General features: G+C 36.3%; 1 protein-coding gene across 1 annotated transcript in view; it reads left to right on the top strand.

The window, feature by feature from the left end:
- The window catches only part of LOC132564249 (structural maintenance of chromosomes flexible hinge domain-containing protein 1-like), a 75991-nt gene extending 59216 nt beyond the window's left edge, over positions 1–16775 (top strand). Inside the window, exons 41-49 of the mRNA XM_060228925.1 lie at positions 944–1029; positions 1929–2048; positions 2777–2878; positions 4979–5067; positions 6515–6621; positions 7280–7350; positions 8275–8446; positions 9062–9220; positions 10952–16775. Of these exons, the coding sequence (XP_060084908.1) occupies positions 944–1029; positions 1929–2048; positions 2777–2878; positions 4979–5067; positions 6515–6621; positions 7280–7350; positions 8275–8446; positions 9062–9220; positions 10952–11223 (1178 nt within the window). The 3' untranslated portion in view covers positions 11224–16775. The remainder of the gene's footprint in view (positions 1–943; positions 1030–1928; positions 2049–2776; positions 2879–4978; positions 5068–6514; positions 6622–7279; positions 7351–8274; positions 8447–9061; positions 9221–10951) is intronic.
- The last annotated feature ends 1427 nt before the right edge of the window (positions 16776–18202 follow it).

Below are 18202 nucleotides of genomic sequence, written 5' to 3'. Positions count from 1 at the left end.
CTGTCCCATTGAATTGTCTACCTTTACTGAACTCGCTGTCCCATTGAATTGTCTCCCTTTACTGAACTCGCTGTCCCATTAATTGTCTCCCTTTACGAACTCGCTGTCCCATTGAATTGTCTCCCTTTACTGAGCTTGCTGTCCCATTGAATTGTCTCCCTTTACTGAACTCACTGTCCCATTGTATTGTCTCCCTTTAGGAACTGGCTGTCCCATTGAATTGTCTCCCTTTACAGAACTCGCTGTCCCATTGAATTGTCTCCCTTTACTGAACTCGCTGTCCCATTGAATTGTCTCCCTTTAGGAACTGGCTGTCCCATTGAATTGTCTCCCTTTACTGAACTCACTGTCCCATTGAATTGTCTCCCTTTACTGAGCTCGCTGTCCCATTGAATTGTCTCCCTTTACTGAGCTCGCTGTCCCATTGAATTGTCTCCCTTTACTGAACTCGCTGTCCTTATGAATTGTCTCCCTTTACTGAACTCGCTGTCCTTATGAATTGTCTCCCTTTACTGAACTCGCTGTCCTAATGAATTGTCTCCCTTTACTGAACTCGCTGTCCCATTGTATTGTTTCCCTTTACTGAACTCGCTGTCCTTATGAATTGTCTCCCTTTACTGAACTCGCTGTCCCATTGTATTGTCTCCCTTTACTGAACTCGCTGTCCTTATGAATTGTCTCCCTTTACTGAACTCGCTGTCCCATTGTATTGTTTCCCTTTACAGAACTCACTGTCCCATTGAATTGTCTCCCTTTACTGAGCTCGCTGTCCCATTGAATTGTCTCCCTTTACTGAGCTCACTGTCCCATTGTATTGTTTCCCTTTACTGAACTCACTGTCCCATTGAATTGTCTCCCTTTACTGAGCTCACTGTCCCATTGTATTGTCTCCCTTTACTGAACTCGCTGTCCCGTTGAATGTGAGTGAATGATTTGTTTTCAGTCTCTGTACATGAAGCACAAGTGGAAGAAAACAAGATTAGAGAGGATCTGAGAAAGCTAAAGGTTCCTCTAGTCCATTTACAGAATGTAAGTCTTCTAATGTGGGGAGGAGTTACAAGTATGTCGCACATGAATCCATTCAAATACAAAAAAAGATATCACTTGTCTAAAATTGAACAAATGCTTAAAGTGTCTACATATATAGTGGAAAATTACTTGACATGCCAGTATGAATGGAAGTGTCCTTTTATTAATCCGACTGGGATTTTTTTTTCGAATTGTTTTACTTTGAAGGGATAGGATATTGTATTGAATGTTTGATAAATAATATGATGATTACAACAACAGATCTGAATATTGCTGTTGTTGGGAGTCAGATCATTATATTACTATGAATTATTACCTCCAGTCTTTTATTCTTTGCTTCTTTACAAAAAGTAGCTTGTTTGGATTGCTTTCAATGTTTATAGGTAAAGATATGTCAAATGAATCTTTTAAATGTCTTTTAACATTTTGATGCAGAATTAATGGTAATTAAATGAGAGGTCGCCCATCTGGCCCAGTTAGTCAAAGCATGGTTAGAGTTAACTAAGGATTAGTGAAAAATTGTTTTTAGAAAATTGGGAACATTATAGTCTTTTTTAGTTGTCATTTTGTTGAGAGAGGTCTGTTTGATATTATATTAGTGTGAATGATTTGAAAGTCCTTGCTTTTTCAGTAACAACATTTTGAAATTTTCACTTAATACTGATTATCTCTAACCAGACTTTGAACAACTTGAGCCTGAATGTCAAGGTCACCAGTCAAAGGTCATTGTTAAATTTAGGATTGCTTATATCACTACTGTAATAAACCCTGAAGTGTTTTTCATCGCTGCAATCAGAAATTGATTATGTTATTAAATTGAAAGTGACTTACAGGTGACTCTTGTCATTGTTGTGATAAGAAATAGTGATGTTATTACATGCTTAATATTTTGTTTCCAGATACCTAGTGTTGACAAACTGATAGAAGAAAAATCCCGTAGCCGTGACCATATCCGTACTTCTAAACGAAGAACATGTGGTCTAACGGAAGCTCCAGCAGACAATGAGGTCTTGGGCAAAGTAAGCGTTTCACTAGAGAAAACTTCAGTATAGAGTAGGTAACCATTATAGGCATTATTTGAAATGATAAGCTTTAAGCGTTGTTTTGTAAAGGAATGGTCCTGCTGAACTACTGGTTTCTAATATCGTGTGTAGTGTACTTCACATGTCAATACTTAATAAAGTCACAAGCAGTTTTATCAGCAGAACTGATACTTGTTTGTAGTCTATATGAAATATAGTGCAAAGGGGCCAAGATGGCTGAGTGGTTAAAGCGTCTGACCATCTCTATCACTTGCCATCCACCTCTGGGTCGCGGGTTCGAATCCTACATGGGGCAGTCGCCAGTCACTGGCCAGAGGTCAGTGGTTTTTCTTCAGGAACTCCAGCTTTCCACCACCAACTATACCTGGCATGTTCTGAAAAATGACTCCTTAAAGCAACAGAAAATTCAAGCGTTATATGTTTCACTGTTTTCCTTGCTTTGGTCATAAGTTAGATGATAGTTGGAGAATGTCCATGGAAGTTTCCACTCCTGATTGTTCAAACACAGAAGAAAGCACTCGAGAAAATTTTATGTAATATCTGTATACAAATAGCTGTTACCTTATTGCCTTACCTTAGTAATCTGATGATATTTGGTAGGATAAGTATACAAACAGAGTAACAGGTTATTGAGTAGTATATTTACATAGTTACATGTTAAAGTTGTGGATTTTTGTTTAAATTATCTCCCTTTGGTTCAACAGATCGGCCACTTGGGTCAGATAGAGGAAGAAGATATTGCACGAGTGTTATCATGGCATATGTCAGCTGATATGGACTGTGTTGTCACTCTCACCAACAAAAAGGTAAAACATCTGCAACTGTTAATTGTGGTAGTCTTCAACCTTTAATATAGGTAGTCATCATCAACCTTTTATATAGGTAGTCTTCATCAACCTTTTATATAGGTAGTCTTCACCAACCTTTTATATAGGTAGTCTTCACCAACCTTTTATATAGGTAGTCGTCACCAACCTTTTATATAGGTAGTCTTCATCAACCTTTTATATAGGTAGAACCTTTTATATAGGTAGTCTTCACCAACCTTTTATATAGGTAGTCTTCACCAACCTTTTATATAGGTAGTCTTCATCAACCTTTTATATAGGTAGTCTTCACCAACCTTTTATATAGGTAGTCGTCAGTAACCTTTTATATAGGTAGTCTTCACCAACCTTTTATATAGGTAGTCTTCACCAACCTTTTATATAGGTAGTCTTCACCAAACTTTTATATAGGTAGTCTTCACCAACCTTTTATATAGGTAGTCTTCACCAACCTTTTATATAGGTAGTCTTCACCAACCTTTTATATCTTTTATATAGGTAGTTTTCATCAACCTTTTATATAGGTAGTCGTCAGTAACCTTTTATATAGGTAGTCTTCATCAACCTTTTATATAGGTAGTCTTTTATATAGGTAGTCTTCATCAACCTTTTATATAGGTAGTCTTCATCAACCTTTTATATAGGTAGTCGTCAGTAACCTTTTATATAGGTAGTCGTCACCAACCTTTTATATAGGTAGTCTTCATCAACCTTTTATATAGGTAGTCTTCACCAACCTTTTATATAGGTAGTCGTCACCAACCTTTTATATAGGTAGTCGTCAGTAACCTTTTATATAGGTAGTCTTCATCAACCTTTTATATAGGTAGTCGTCAGTAACCTTTTATATAGGTAGTCGTCATCAACCTTTTATATAGGTAGTCTTCACCAACCTTTTATATAGGTAGTCTTCACCAACCTTTTATATAGGTAGTCTTCACCAGCCTTTTATATAGGTAGTCGTCAGTAACCTTTTATATAGGTAGTCTTCATCAACCTTTTATATAGGTAGTCTTCACCAACCTTTTATATAGGTAGTCGTCAGTAACCTTTTATATAGGTAGTCTTCACCAACCTTTTATATAGGTAGTCTTCACCAACCTTTTATATAGGTAGTCTTCACCAACCTTTTATATAGGTAGTCTTCACCAACCTTTTATATAGGTAGTCGTCACCAACCTTTTATATAGGTAGTCTTCATCAACCTTTTATATAGGTAGTCATCATCAACCTTTTATATAGGTAGTCTTCACCAACCTTTTATATAGGTAGTCTTCATCAACCTTTTATATAGGTAGTCTTCATCAACCTTTTATATAGCACTACAGCAGTGAATAAGCTGTATGGTTCTTCATGAGTTGTCATCATTCTCTCATCAAAAAGTCTTAACAGACTTTTGTTAAACAAAATTCATACAGATTTGAATCATTTTTTGGCCCTACATCATCAGATGGCAGGCCAATCAAATTACCCAATCTTTGTCGTTTGTGTCTGTCTGTAATCCATTTTTGTATCACTATTTCTTGAGAAGTACAGGATGGGTCATTCTCAGATATGATATGTAGTTGTCCCTTGGTCTCTAGTTGTGTCTTTTTGACCATCTTGGCTTTGACATTTTCTCTTATTATCACTATTTCTTAAAGGAATTTTCAAATTTTATATAAGCACAAGCAAAGACAAAGGAAAGAAGGGAAACAGTCCCATCTTTAAAAACTCAAAAGAAAATTAAATTATAGTGGGTACAGAGATTGCTCTGAGTTTTCTTTGCCAGGGTGTAAGCCATAAGACTTTCAACAGGAAAATGTCTGTCAGACATGAGCGTCCCCACATCCATACATAATCATTGTTAAATGAATTCTAAATACTACTTGTGACCTTTGCACTTTTTACCTTGACCAATGTGCACCTTGATGTGATAATATGGGGTAAATGTAGATTGTTTTGAAGGATTCTAAAAATGTGACATTAAATCAAAACGAGACGTCGTGGTTACTACAATACTCAATAAAATGCCAGGGATTTAAAAAAGAGTATGAATATGTAAAGATGACTAAAAGACGTAAGCTGTTTCTTTTACAGGCTAAAGAAATATATGCACAGACCAATGGAAAGCAGCAAGTTTTACCCATCGACTCAATATTTAAGAAAAACCTTCCAGATTGGAAAAAGTAAGTACATGAAGTAATATGTTATCTCTGTTCTGAGGATTAGGCCCCCTAGACTTCCCACAATTAACATACAGAAATGTTACCCCTTTAGACTTGCCACAAGTAATATACAGAAATGTTACCCCTTTAGACTTGCCACAAGTAATATACAGAAATGTTACCCCTTTAGACTTGCCACAAGTAATATACAGAAATGTTACCCCTTTAGACTTGCCACAAGTAATATACAGAAATGTTACCGCTTTAGACTTGCCACAAGTAATATACAGAAATGTTACCCCTTTAGACTTGCCACAAGTAATATACAGAAATGTTACCCCTTTAGACTTGCCACGTGTAATATACAATAATGTTACCCCCTTTCTAAGGACTAGCCCCCCCTAGACTTGCCACAATTAACATACAGTAATGTTACCCCCTTAGACTTGCCACAAGTAACATACAGTAATGTTACCCCCTTTCTAAGGACTAGCCCCCCCTAGACTTGCCACAATTAACATGCAGTAATGTTACCCCCTTAGACTTGCCACAAGTAACATACAGTAATGTTACCCCCTTTCTAAGGACTAGCCCCCCTAGACTTGTCACAATTAACATACATTAATGTTACCCCCTTAGACTTGCCACAATTAACATACAGTAATGTTACCCCCTTAGACTTGCCACAAGTAACATACAGTAATGTTACCCTCTTTGGGAGGACAAGCCCATCTTAGCCTTGCCACAAGTAATGTACAGTAATGTTACCCCCTTTCTGAGGACTAGGCCCCTTAGACTTGCCACAAGTAACATACAGTAATGTTACCCCCTTTCTGAGGACTAGGCCCCTTAGACTTGCCACAAGTAATATACAGTAATGTTACCCCCTTAGTCTTGCAACAATTGACATACAGTAATGCTACCCCCTTTCTGAGGATTAGGCCACCTTAGACTTGCCACAAGTAACATACAGTAATGTTACCCCCATTCTGAGGAACAGGCCCCCGTAGACTTGCCACAAGCAATATACAGTAATGTTACCCCCTTTGCTAGGACTAGGCCCCTTAGACTTGCCACAAGTAATATACAGTAATGTTACCTCCTTTCTGAGGACTGAGCCCCCTTAGACTTGCCACAAGTAACATACAGATATGTTACCCCTTTCTGAGGACTAGGCCCCTTAGACTTGCCACAAGTAACATACAGTAATGTTACCCCCTTAGTCTTGCAACAATTGACATACAGTAATGCTACCCCCTTTCTGAGGATTAGGCCACCTTAGACTTGCCACAAGTAATATACAGTAATGGTACCCCCGTAGACTTGCCACATGTAATATACAATAATGTTACCCCCTTTCTGAGGACTAGGCCCCCTTAGACTTGCCACAATTAACATACAATAATGTTACCTCTTTCTGATGTCACTGATGTTTTCCCAGTAACATAGAGTACTCTTTGTGTTTCAGACCTTTACCTCATGTGAAATATAAGCCCAGCTGGCATCCTCCCGGCAACCCCATCTACGCAAGAAATCTCATCATTTTCCCACAGAATGAAGACAAATGCAAGATTGGTAGGTCATATGTAATTCTGAGAACAGTCCCTGTTTGTGATATATAAACATTTTAATAATCCAGGTTTCTTTATGTTGTTAATAGTAATTGCAAAACAATTATTATTTGGTTTAATAGTGATATCATTAACATGAAATCTCTTTCAGAAATTTAAAAGTGTTTTTTTTTTTTTTTATTTTTAAATGCCTAATTTATGTATGTCTGCAATTAACAAAGTATTTACTCTACCAAAGTAAATAATACATACAGCTGTTCCAGGATTGGTAGCACCTGTTACAAAGACTGTTATGTATAAAATGTCTAGTTTCATTTTCCATTAAGTAGTGTTTTAGAGAAGATTTCTCAGATCTAACTTTGACGTTAGGTAGTTAAACTGTGATGTTTAACTACTCTCTGTTTATTTAACTTCATTGATTTAGGGATTTTTAATCATTCATCACACATGTATTAAGGATCATGATATTTCGGATGAGTTGGATTTAATAGTTGCAAGGTCAAGGTCATTGCTACTATTTTTGGAAAAACCCTAGCCAGAATGTCAGTGGCTTCATTCCTGTAGAGATTTTTATTGGTTTTCACATTTTTAGCGATTATTTTGCATTTGTCAAGGAAGAAGTATGAACTCTGCATTGTTTGTGATGTTTTTATATTATTCAGTTTTTGGTATGCTGTTGGGCGATACCTTAATACTAGATAATTTGGACCACGCTAATGAATACAGACAGGAGGTATGTTTTTTGTGTAATCTGGACACGGAATCGTTACAGATGTGGGTTCAACACTATGTATATATCTGATCTTGACACCGAATTGTTACAGATGTGGGTTCAACACTATGTATGTATCTGATCTTGACACCGAATTGTTACAGATGTGGGTTCAACACTATGTATATATCTGATCTTGACACCGAATTGTTACAGATGTGGGTTCAACACTATGTATATATCTGATCTTGACACCGAATTGTTACAGATGTGGGTTCAACACTATGTATATATCTGATCTGGACACCGAATTGTTACAGATGTGGGTTCAACACTATGTATATATCTGATCTTGACACCGAATTGTTACAGATGTGGGTTCAACACTATGTATATATCTGATCTTGACACCGAATTGTTACAGATGTGGGTTCAACACTATGTATATATCTGATCTTGACACCGAATTGTTACAGATGTGGGTTCAACACTATGTATATATCTGATCTGGACACCGAATTGTTACAGATGTGGGTTCAACACTATGTATATATCTGATCTTGACATCGAATTGTTACAGATGTGGGTTCAACACTATGTATGTATCTGATCTTGACATCGAATTGTTACAGATGTTGGTTCAACACTATGTATATATCTGATCTAGACACTGAATTATTACAGTTGTGAGTTAAATACTAATCTAGACAAAAACGCATTCATCCCATAGTACCTATGTTTCACTCAACCCCTCTCCTCCAGAAGGCAGTATTTTGTATATGGAAAATTAATTTGTTTATACCAACAATTCTTTGATATCATTTAGGAATAGTTTATAATAAATTTACCACTGATTTGACAAATGAACAATTGATGCAAATTTGACCTTGTGAAAAAGTTTATGTCTTTATCTGAGAATATGACTCGTCTTTTCTTGTTGAGCAGCTTGTGAAATACACACACTGTCCTACCATCCTGACACGTCTTGGTGATCGAATTCGTAGTAATGGAAAATTTGGAGGTCTTATGAACAAGGCTCTTTCTATAGAAAAACTACGAGGGGCAGTGTTTAGTGAACCTTTGCCCTCGAGTTATCATGACCTTGCTAACCAGTTGGGTAAGTTCTTGGTGTGTTATTAATCTGAGTTTGAAAGGATTCAGAAGAGCAAATGTAAGTGATTGGTACATTCACATCAAGCAGAAATTCTCCTTGGAAGTCACTTATCATTTGCCCTTCAAGAATGTGATACACAGAGAAATGTGATTTAAAGAGAATCTTGACATTAAGAGAAATATGATTTCAAGATAATTCTGTTATTAACTATCACAACATTATTAAGTGAAACTCATTGTACAGTTGTATAAACATTTTCCATCTCGTCCTTTCTTCTGCAAAATTCATGCTCCTTTAAGATTCGGGTTCATCGGTCTGTCTTCTGTCCTTTTGTGTGCGGGGCATAACAAGGATAATGAAACTTGATCATACTAAGAAGATGTGCAGTGTACCAGATTCTGGGCCAGCAACCCCTTCATTAAAGTTAAAAACTTTTGTCCAATAATGTCGTTTTTGAGGAGCATTCGTAAGTTTCAATAATACTCTTGTTTATAAATTTCTTGAAATGTTAGAAGTTCTTTAAATCCAATTAATTTATCAATCAACCATCAGGAAATTATGAAATTATGAAATTATGAAAAACTTTCAGTCGTGTGTGTTATCTATCTTTTATTGCAGAGTTGCTCCAGAATTATCGTGTAGCAATGACAAAGTCGGGGAAGGCGAAGAGTGAGCTGGCAGAGCAGGTGGCTCATATGAAACTGCCAGAAATGCAAGAGAAATACAAGGAATGTCGAGAAGCTGAGGGCGAGCTCAAAGACGTTGAACAAAAATTAGGTACGTTTTAGGCAAAGCAATGTATTCTAAAATTACAGTTTAAACTCGGTAACTCAAACTCATATAACTAGAAGACAATGTATAATTTGAAGTATCCTGGTAGTCCCAGCCAAACTTCACACTTAACATTCCAACTTACTGAAATCAAATACTCAGATAAGTTTTACCAGTCTTGCTGATTTCAAGATAATGAGGTTCGAGTGTCATTCAACAAAATTGACAAGAATTACTCACTTAACATGTCAACATGATCCTTAACATTCACAATATATATCATCATCGACCTAAACCTAAAAATGTATACAGAACAAAAACATATTCCCAAAACCTTATAACCAGTGTTCACTTCACAGCAAGACCTATTTAAAACTTTATCAGGTTAACTAAGAATGGTGACCTATTGTGATCGCTTTTTGTCCTCTGTCATGTCGTACAGTGTACATCCATAAACTTTTTGCGTTATAACTTCTTCTAAAAACCCACAAACCCCAGGGGAGGGGATTATGTTTACTATAATTTATAAAAAATATTACACTTTTGACCATGATTGTTTGAATAAAAATAACTGGTATATAATGATTGTTTGATGGCATGCAAAAATTGACCCTGACTGAACTTCAGGGTCAGAAGGAGGGTCCAAAAGGGACCATATTGACCAACATTTAAAAAAATCATCAACACCTAGACATGGTAGAATCAAATGCTCTTCATAGCTGGAATAACATTAGGTGCTTTATCCAAAGTATCAATTCCATGTTCCAGGAGTTTCACATTTTCCCTTGGGGAGGGGGTACAGTTTACTACAGTTCATTTCGGAAAGGTAACATATTAGGATCACATTTATCGGGCATTGTGCATCCGTGAACTTTTTTACATTTCCAACTTCTTAAAAAACCCAAACACGTGGGAAGAGGGTTAGTTTTACTATAGTTTATGTGGGAAAATTACAGCTAAATCATTGCCATTCTCTTTACATCTTATAAATAACTAGCTCAAAACAATATGGTGACAGATATGAGAAGGAATTACAAAATATGTGATGGGACTATCTTTCTGCAGGGGAAAAAAATAGTAGGTTAATATGAGAGGATACTGATAGACAACCATTTTAGATTTGAGAGTTAAGTTTATCATCACTATTTCTTGAAGTGAATTTTCATCATTCAAAAAGTTTAGAGTAAAAACAAAGAAAACGAGATAAAAGATCCAACTTTTAAGACCAAGTATAGATGAAACAATGACAGGTACCAAGATTCCTCAGGGAACATTTTGGGTTTTTTCTCCACCTTGAGGTATGGCATGTCTCAAATTCTATGTAGAAAGGAAAATATCTTCCAAAGACGTCGTCCAAAAAGTCAGTAATGAGCTACCGTATAAATAGATATCAGTATACCATATTTCTGTTCAAATCCACTGTGCGAAACAAAAATTTGAACAGTCCTTGACAATTATTTATCACTCTTGTTGACCAGGAGAAAAGCACGCAAATGTCTTGCTATGGGGAGGAAACCCTGGAAAACACACAGTGTTGGACAGTTGACATCAAAACATTTTTATATCTGATCAGAGAATAATCTCGGTGAAAAGACGTGTGTTTGTGTCCACCATCATACTCCAGTGGTGATCCATTTTGATATCTAAGTTTACAATTTATATATACTAATGTTTCATCAATTCCATGTGTTTTCTTGTGAGAGTCTCATTCTGGAAAGGTAATGATGTTTTCCCCAGGTGTGACAATGTCTACTCCCAGGATTCCTGCCTCTGAGAGAGGAAAGACGATGCATCCGCCTCCCAGCTCAGAAGAAGGGCCATCAGCATCTAAACGGCCCAAAGTGTCTGGAAGCACAACACCACAAACTACAATTCCAAACGGCAGTACCACTCCAAGCTCAGCTTCCACTTCCAGTATTGTGGGCACACCAACACGAAAGAGTGGGCGACTGGCTTCCATGTCCCCAGTTACATCTGATGACGGCAGGAAACGATTAAGACGAACGTAGCATTCAAAACATATGTTCTTAAGTTTGTGTACTCATAGAATTTGAAAGCTTAGTTCACAACTCAATGTAAACTTTTCCAGTTTTGTTTAAAAAGATTATTACAGATTCAATTTTTTTCTGTCAGTTTTTTGGTCTAGACTGTAGACCAAAGAAAACATTTACAAAGAACTTGTTGTGGTGAGGATGACTTTTCAATGATCCTTCTAAACATTTTGTCTGGGAAAACTTTGGTTACTATTATTTTCTACTGTGTTTAGTGTACTTTGGTTTTGATAATCTAACTGTTCAAAAATAAACAGCAGGCTGGACCATACTGGTACTAGATATTAAACATATATACCCTTTCTAGTCATTCTGATAAAACCAGTTTAATAAAAAAACAAAAATTACAGGTAAGTTGACTTAATGCCAAACTTGGCTGTGTTGGTGTTGAACAAAGATCATTCTTCAGTAATCATATTGGCTTCCACACAACAACCATTGTATTATGAATAATAATCTTTTCGCAAAGTTTTTTTGACAAGTTCGGTGTAACTTACCTGTTTTCAGTTTAAGTATCTGATTTCAGCCCAGAAATCACTATCATTACTTGAGGATGGACCTGGTCATCTTGGATTTTAATACCAAAGTTGTTCAAATTTTACTTCCATTAACAGTATCAAATTCTTAGAATATAAATAGGAATCTTTATAATGGACAGTATCTGCATCAAATTCTATTTTAGTGCAAAAAGAACTGTTTTTCCAGATCAAAAACTTTGATATCAGTGTGCAATAGACCATGAATGTGTTGTTTGTATGATAAAGCTCAACATAACGGAACTCAGTGTTTAAGTATTTTAGTTTCCCTAACAATGGAACGTCGCTGACGACATAATTTGGATTTATTTGGCAGCTATTCACTTTCATCTCTCATTAGTTCATATCAAACTTTATATATACATTTCACAAACATATCATACATACCTAACAAAAAAAACATCTCCTTAAGGGGAGATAATTTATCTTGCATCAAATTCTGTACTTGGAAATGTTTCAAGAAAAAGAACTGTTTTGTAGTATTTCATCACAAAAATATTGTACATTATATGTTTTTGTATCCTTTCTATGTCAATTTGTGAATTAAAATTATTGATGTGATGGGTTTTTTTTTCAGCTTAGTTACAGTCTTCCCACTAAATCTAATGATTCTATATGCTAGAAAATTGCCAAAGTGAGGTGTGATGTTGCATTAAAAAAATAAACTGTTGAAATGCAGTCATGTAATAGAACCTTAACTTTTGTGATTTTCTTGGTGAAAATCTTGAATATAAATATCGGTATGATATTAAAGTAAAAAGGATTGTCATCTCAAGTTATATTTATCCTCTAGGCTGGTCAGTTTAGCCCCATTTTTGTCTGATGAATAACATTATTCAACTTGTGGGTATAGAATTTTGTTTAGAACTTGAACTTATAAAGACTTTTCCAGGATGTAGACCAGGAATTCCTTATGTAGTCATGAAAATCTCGGGGCATCATGGTTAAAAAGCATTAAAGTCACATAGCAGTATGTACAAACACTTGCATAGACATGTGTTCAGTACTACTTACAAACATGTGTAGACATGTGTTCAGTACTGCAGACAAACACTCATGTAGACCTGTGTTCAGTACTACAGACAAACACTCATGTAGACCTGTGTTCAGTACTACAGACAAACACTCATGTAGACCTGTGTTCAGTACTACTGACAAACACTCGTTAGACCTGTGTTCAGTACTACTGACAAACACTCATGTAGACCTGTGTTCAGTACTACTTACAAACACTCGTGTAGACCTGTGTTCAGTACTACAGACAACACTTGCGTAGACCTGTGTTCAGTACTTCAGACAAACACTCGTGTAGACCTGTGTTCAGTACTACAAACACTCATGTAGACCTGTGTTCAGCACTACTGACAAACACTCGTTAGACCTATGTTCAGTACAACTTACAAACACTCGTGTAGACCTGTGTTCAGTACTACTGACAAACACTCATGTAGACCCGTGTTCAGTACTACTTACAAACACTCGTGTAGACCTGTGTTCAGTACTACTGACAAACACTCGTGTAGACCTGTGTTCAGTACTACAGACAAACACTCGCATAAACATGTGTTCAGTACTACAGACAAACACTCCTGTAGACCTGTGTTCAGTACTACAGACAAACACTCATGTAGACCTGTGTTCAGTACTACTGACAAACACTCGTGTAGACCTGTGTTCAGTACTACTTACAAACACTCGTGTAGACCTGTGTTCAGTACTACAGACAAACACTCGTGTAGACCTGTGTTCAGTACTACTGACAAACACTCGTGTAGACCTGTGTTCAGTACTACTTACAAACACTCGTGTAGACCTGTGTTCAGTACTAATGACAAACACTCGTGTAGACATGTGTTCAGTACTACAGACAAACACTCGTGTAGACCTGTGCTCAGTACTACAGACAAACTACTGACAACTTGTGTACTGTAAACCAACTCTCTTATCCATTTCATAATTCACAGGTTTCAGTTGCAAAATTCCCTTAAATAGAAAGTTGGCTTACAGGCTCTCTCAGTGGTGTAATATTGGGTGAAATTGTGAAGTTATACTCTGGATTAGCTCATTTACATCAGATTGGATAGTGAATTTGTTTTCAGACTGAGTGTATTTTCTGTAAATGTCTTTTGAAATCTATGAAGTATGCAATCATTATTATTATTTCCTTTTTACATGTAAAGCATTATCTGTGCCTTGCTCTTCAGGGTGATTTATATCAGGCATTATTTTTTTTTTTTTTTTTACTTAAGTAAAAAATCACCATTGGAGTTTTTACAGAATGGTGTCACCAAAATATTAAATTGTTAGTTTTTTCATGTACTAAAATTGGAATGTGATGTACTTATGTAAATGCTGAATATTAAGTTGAATTTTCCAAGGAGCATTTGAAATTATCTGATTCCATTGTCATATTCTGGATCTTCAGCTGACATCTCTGTATAGCATTGGTTTTTCATCAAGGGAGTTGTTTATCACAAGGTGTATGTCTACTGTGGTAGTTGTTTATCACAAGGTGTATGTCTACTGCAGGAGTTATTTATCACAAGGTGTATGTCTACTGCAGGAGTTATTTATCACAAGGTATATGTCTATAGCAGGAGGTATTTATCACAAGGTGTATGTCTACTGCAGGAGTTGTTTATCACATGGTGTATGTCTACTGCAGGAGTAATCACATTTTGTATGTCTATTGCGGGAGTTATTTATCACAAGGTGTATGTCTACTGTGGGAGTCATTTATCAGGAGATGTATAACTACTTTGGGAGTTGTTTATCACAAGGTGTATGTCTACTGCGTGAGTTGTTTATCACAAGGTGTATGTCTACTGGGGGAGTTATTTATCACAAGGTGTATGTCTACTGCAGGAGTTGTTTATCACAAGGTGTATGTCAACTGGGGGAGTTATTTATCACAAGGTATGTGTCTACAGCGGGAGTTATTTATCACAAGGTGTATGTCTACTGCGGGAGTTATTTATCACAAGGTGTATGTCTACTGGGGGAGTTGTTTATCACAAGGTGTATATCTACTGCGGGAGTTGTTTATCACAAGGTGTATGTCTACAGCAGGAGTTGTTTATCACAAGGTGTATGTCAACTGGGGGAGTTATTTATCACAAGGTGTGTGTCTACAGCGGGAGTTACTGATCACGATGTGTATATCTATTGCGGGAGTTGTTTATCACAAGGTGTATGTCTACTGCAGGAGTTGTTTATCACAAGGTGTATGTCAACTGGGGGAGTTATTTATCACAAGGTGTGTGTCTACAGCGGGAGTTATTTATCACAAGGTGTATGTCAACTGGGGGAGTTATTTATCACAAGGTGTGTGTCTACAGCGGGAGTTATTTATCACAAGGTGTATGTCTACTGCGGGAGTTATTTATCACAAGGTGTATGTCTACTGGGGGAGTTGATTATCACAAGGTGTATATCTACTGCGGGAGTTGTTTATCACAAGGTGTATGTCTACAGCAGGAGTTGTTTATCACAAGGTGTATGTCAACTGGGGGAGTTATTTATCACAAGGTGTGTGTCTACAGCGGGAGTTACTGATCACGATGTGTATATCTATTGCGGGAGTTGTTTATCACAAGGTGTATGTCTACTGCAGGAGTAATCACATTTTGTATGTCTACTGCGGGAGTTATCACAAGGTGTATGTCTATTGCGGGAGTTATTTATCACAAGGTGTATGTCTACTGCAGGAGTAATCACATTTTGTATGTCTACTGCGGGAGTTATCACAAGGTGTATGTCTACTGTGGGAGTCATTTATCATGAGATGTATAACTACTTTGGGAGTTGTTTATCACAAGGTGTATGTCTACTGCGGGAGTTGTTTATCACAAGGTGTATGTCTACTGGGGGAATTGTTTATCACAAGGTGTATGTCTACTGGGGGAGTTATTTATCACAAGGTGTGTGTCTACAGCGGGAGTTACTGATCACGATGTGTATGTCTACAGCACGAGTTTTAGTCAGCCCCAGTAAACATTGTGATGCATAAGATCATGATTATTAGTGATAAAATTTGTTCCTTGATGTTGTCAAAGCTATTATCTTGGTTCTCTGATTGCATGAAAAACTGAAATCTTGTTGAAGAAAAGCATGCCCCATTTCCTGATTTTAGTGAGAAGTTTCCTGATATTATCTGACACTTTTACCTACCAAACCAGTAACAAAGCTTTATAGCCCTGAAATCAATTCTTTATTTAATGGTCTTCCTGTCATCTTGTAAATTCATATGTAAAAACCAGTCAAGTTTAAATTTTATTCAGTAGGCTGTTTTGATAAATTGAATGTCGGTTACTTTCATTTTGCCTGGTGGTGAACAGGTATTTGACGATATAGATCACTGATGATGTAGGTATGTTTTTAAGCGTTTTTTTTTTTTTTACATAATTGTTGTGATTAATAGGAATAGATCCAAGAAAGATATACCATTAAAGGAATTTTATAACAACGACTTAAATACTTAAACAATGGAGAGTTCCAAATCAAAAGTGAGATCACTACTCATATGTTATCATTTTGTGTATGTTCCATGTGATGTCATCGTTTTATGTGTACAAATTTGTCCAAATTTTCCTCATAAGAATTTCACTTGATGTTAAAGTTGCTCTTAAATCATAATCACACATTTCATCATCAGACTTTTAGGCTCTTTATATTTTCACCCTGTAGACAAAAACATCAAACACAGGAATTTTTCACCATATTCAGCAAAACTGTGTTGAGGACAGCCTTCGTATCATCTAGCACTACTGTTGTCATAGTGATGAGATACACATCACATGTCTATCATACTAATGTAGCTATTTATTGGCTATATTCATCTTCAGAAATTTTTTGTTTTTTTCGGTTGCCTTGTTACTGTAATAGTTCAGTTATCCATTTATATATATATATATATATATATACATGTATATATAATTACCTTACTTTGATAAAAATAAACATTGTAAATTACTACTAAGAGTTATATTTTTTAAGGCGTTCAGTCGGAGGAAACTTGTGAACCTCAGGTGAAGATCCGAGATTTGTGGTGTAACCTTACAAGGTCTGTTTGTGTTTCACTGGAAGCAGAGGAACAAACTCTCCTGTGTTGAACCACTTGTATCCTTGATCAAGATGAAGCAGGTCCCCTGTATGTTCAGTGATATGACCTCCAGCTTCTACAACTCCTACTAAAATGTCTCGTCATGGGACAATAAACTCAGGGAAGAGACAGTTGTTTTAGAAGATAATCATGAAATATGTTCATGAAAATTAGGGTTGATATAAGCCTTAGAGAAATTGAATGATGTAGATAGACATCAGTGTGAAGGCCTACAAGTGAACTGACAGGGTTTGGTAAGCTCTTGATTCCAAATACTCGGTTTGATAAGCTCTTGATTCCAAATACTCGGTTTGATAAGCTCTTGATTCTAAATACAGGGTTTGATAAGCTCTTGATTCCAAATCAGGGTTTGATAAGCTCTTGATTCCAAATACAGGGTTTGATAAGCTCTAGATTCAAAGTACAAGGTTTGACAAGCTCTTGATCCAACTACAGGGTTCTATAAAATTTTGATTCCAAATACAGGGTTTGATAAGCTCTTGATTCAAAAATGGCCAACAGGTAGCCATCGTAGATTTTGACTTCCGCTTGGTCCCTAGTTGTGCCCGTTTGATTTAGAACTGATCAAAAAAGCAAAATGGCTTAGAGGTGACCATCTTGAATATGGTATATTTAAATTCTGTATTTATAAGAGCAGAAAAGTTGAGAAGTGAAAAAAGGAAAAGACCCAACTTTTAAAGAACAAATAAAGATCAAACAATGGTGGGCACAAAGATCCCTCTGGGATCTCTTTTATTTTTTGATGTAGAGCCTGATTTAAGGAATGCACAACTAGGAGGGGAAGGAGAATGATTTGAATAGCACATTAATTGGCTCCAGATGCTTAGTGGGGTGTTTGATAACATTGCTCATCCAGTTAAGTTTTAGCAACTAAGCTGTAACCATAGAGCATGTGACTAGTTCAGGTACATCAAGCTACCAGATCACATACACGTGATACCTTCATATATAAATCAGTTCTATGAAACGTTCAATACACTTAATTCTGGTTTTATATACTTACAGTGTCGCAAACCTGTAGTCAACTATTATCTGTTCATAGTCCTTGAAAATCAAAGCTGACAGGATATTTAATGGGCCATCAAGAAAGCAAGAACTTTGTAGTCAGTTCTACTTTATAGTTATCACAAGTGTGGACATTTAAAAGATGGTCTGTGCTATATTTGAATATCACTCTCACTATATAAGATTCAAAAATTTATGTTGAAGTTTTAGATATTCATCAAAAGTAATGAAATACAAGGTGATTCCAGCATTTTCACAATCTCAACAGGTCATT

Source organism: Ylistrum balloti, unplaced genomic scaffold (genome assembly GCF_031769215.1).
Source record: "Ylistrum balloti isolate Yb309-2 unplaced genomic scaffold, AGI_CSIRO_Ybal_v1 Utg369680, whole genome shotgun sequence".
Classification (NCBI taxonomy): Eukaryota; Metazoa; Mollusca; class Bivalvia; order Pectinida; family Pectinidae; genus Ylistrum; species Ylistrum balloti.
Note: the sequence above shows the minus strand (reverse complement) of the source record. Positions and strands in the feature narration are given on the sequence as shown.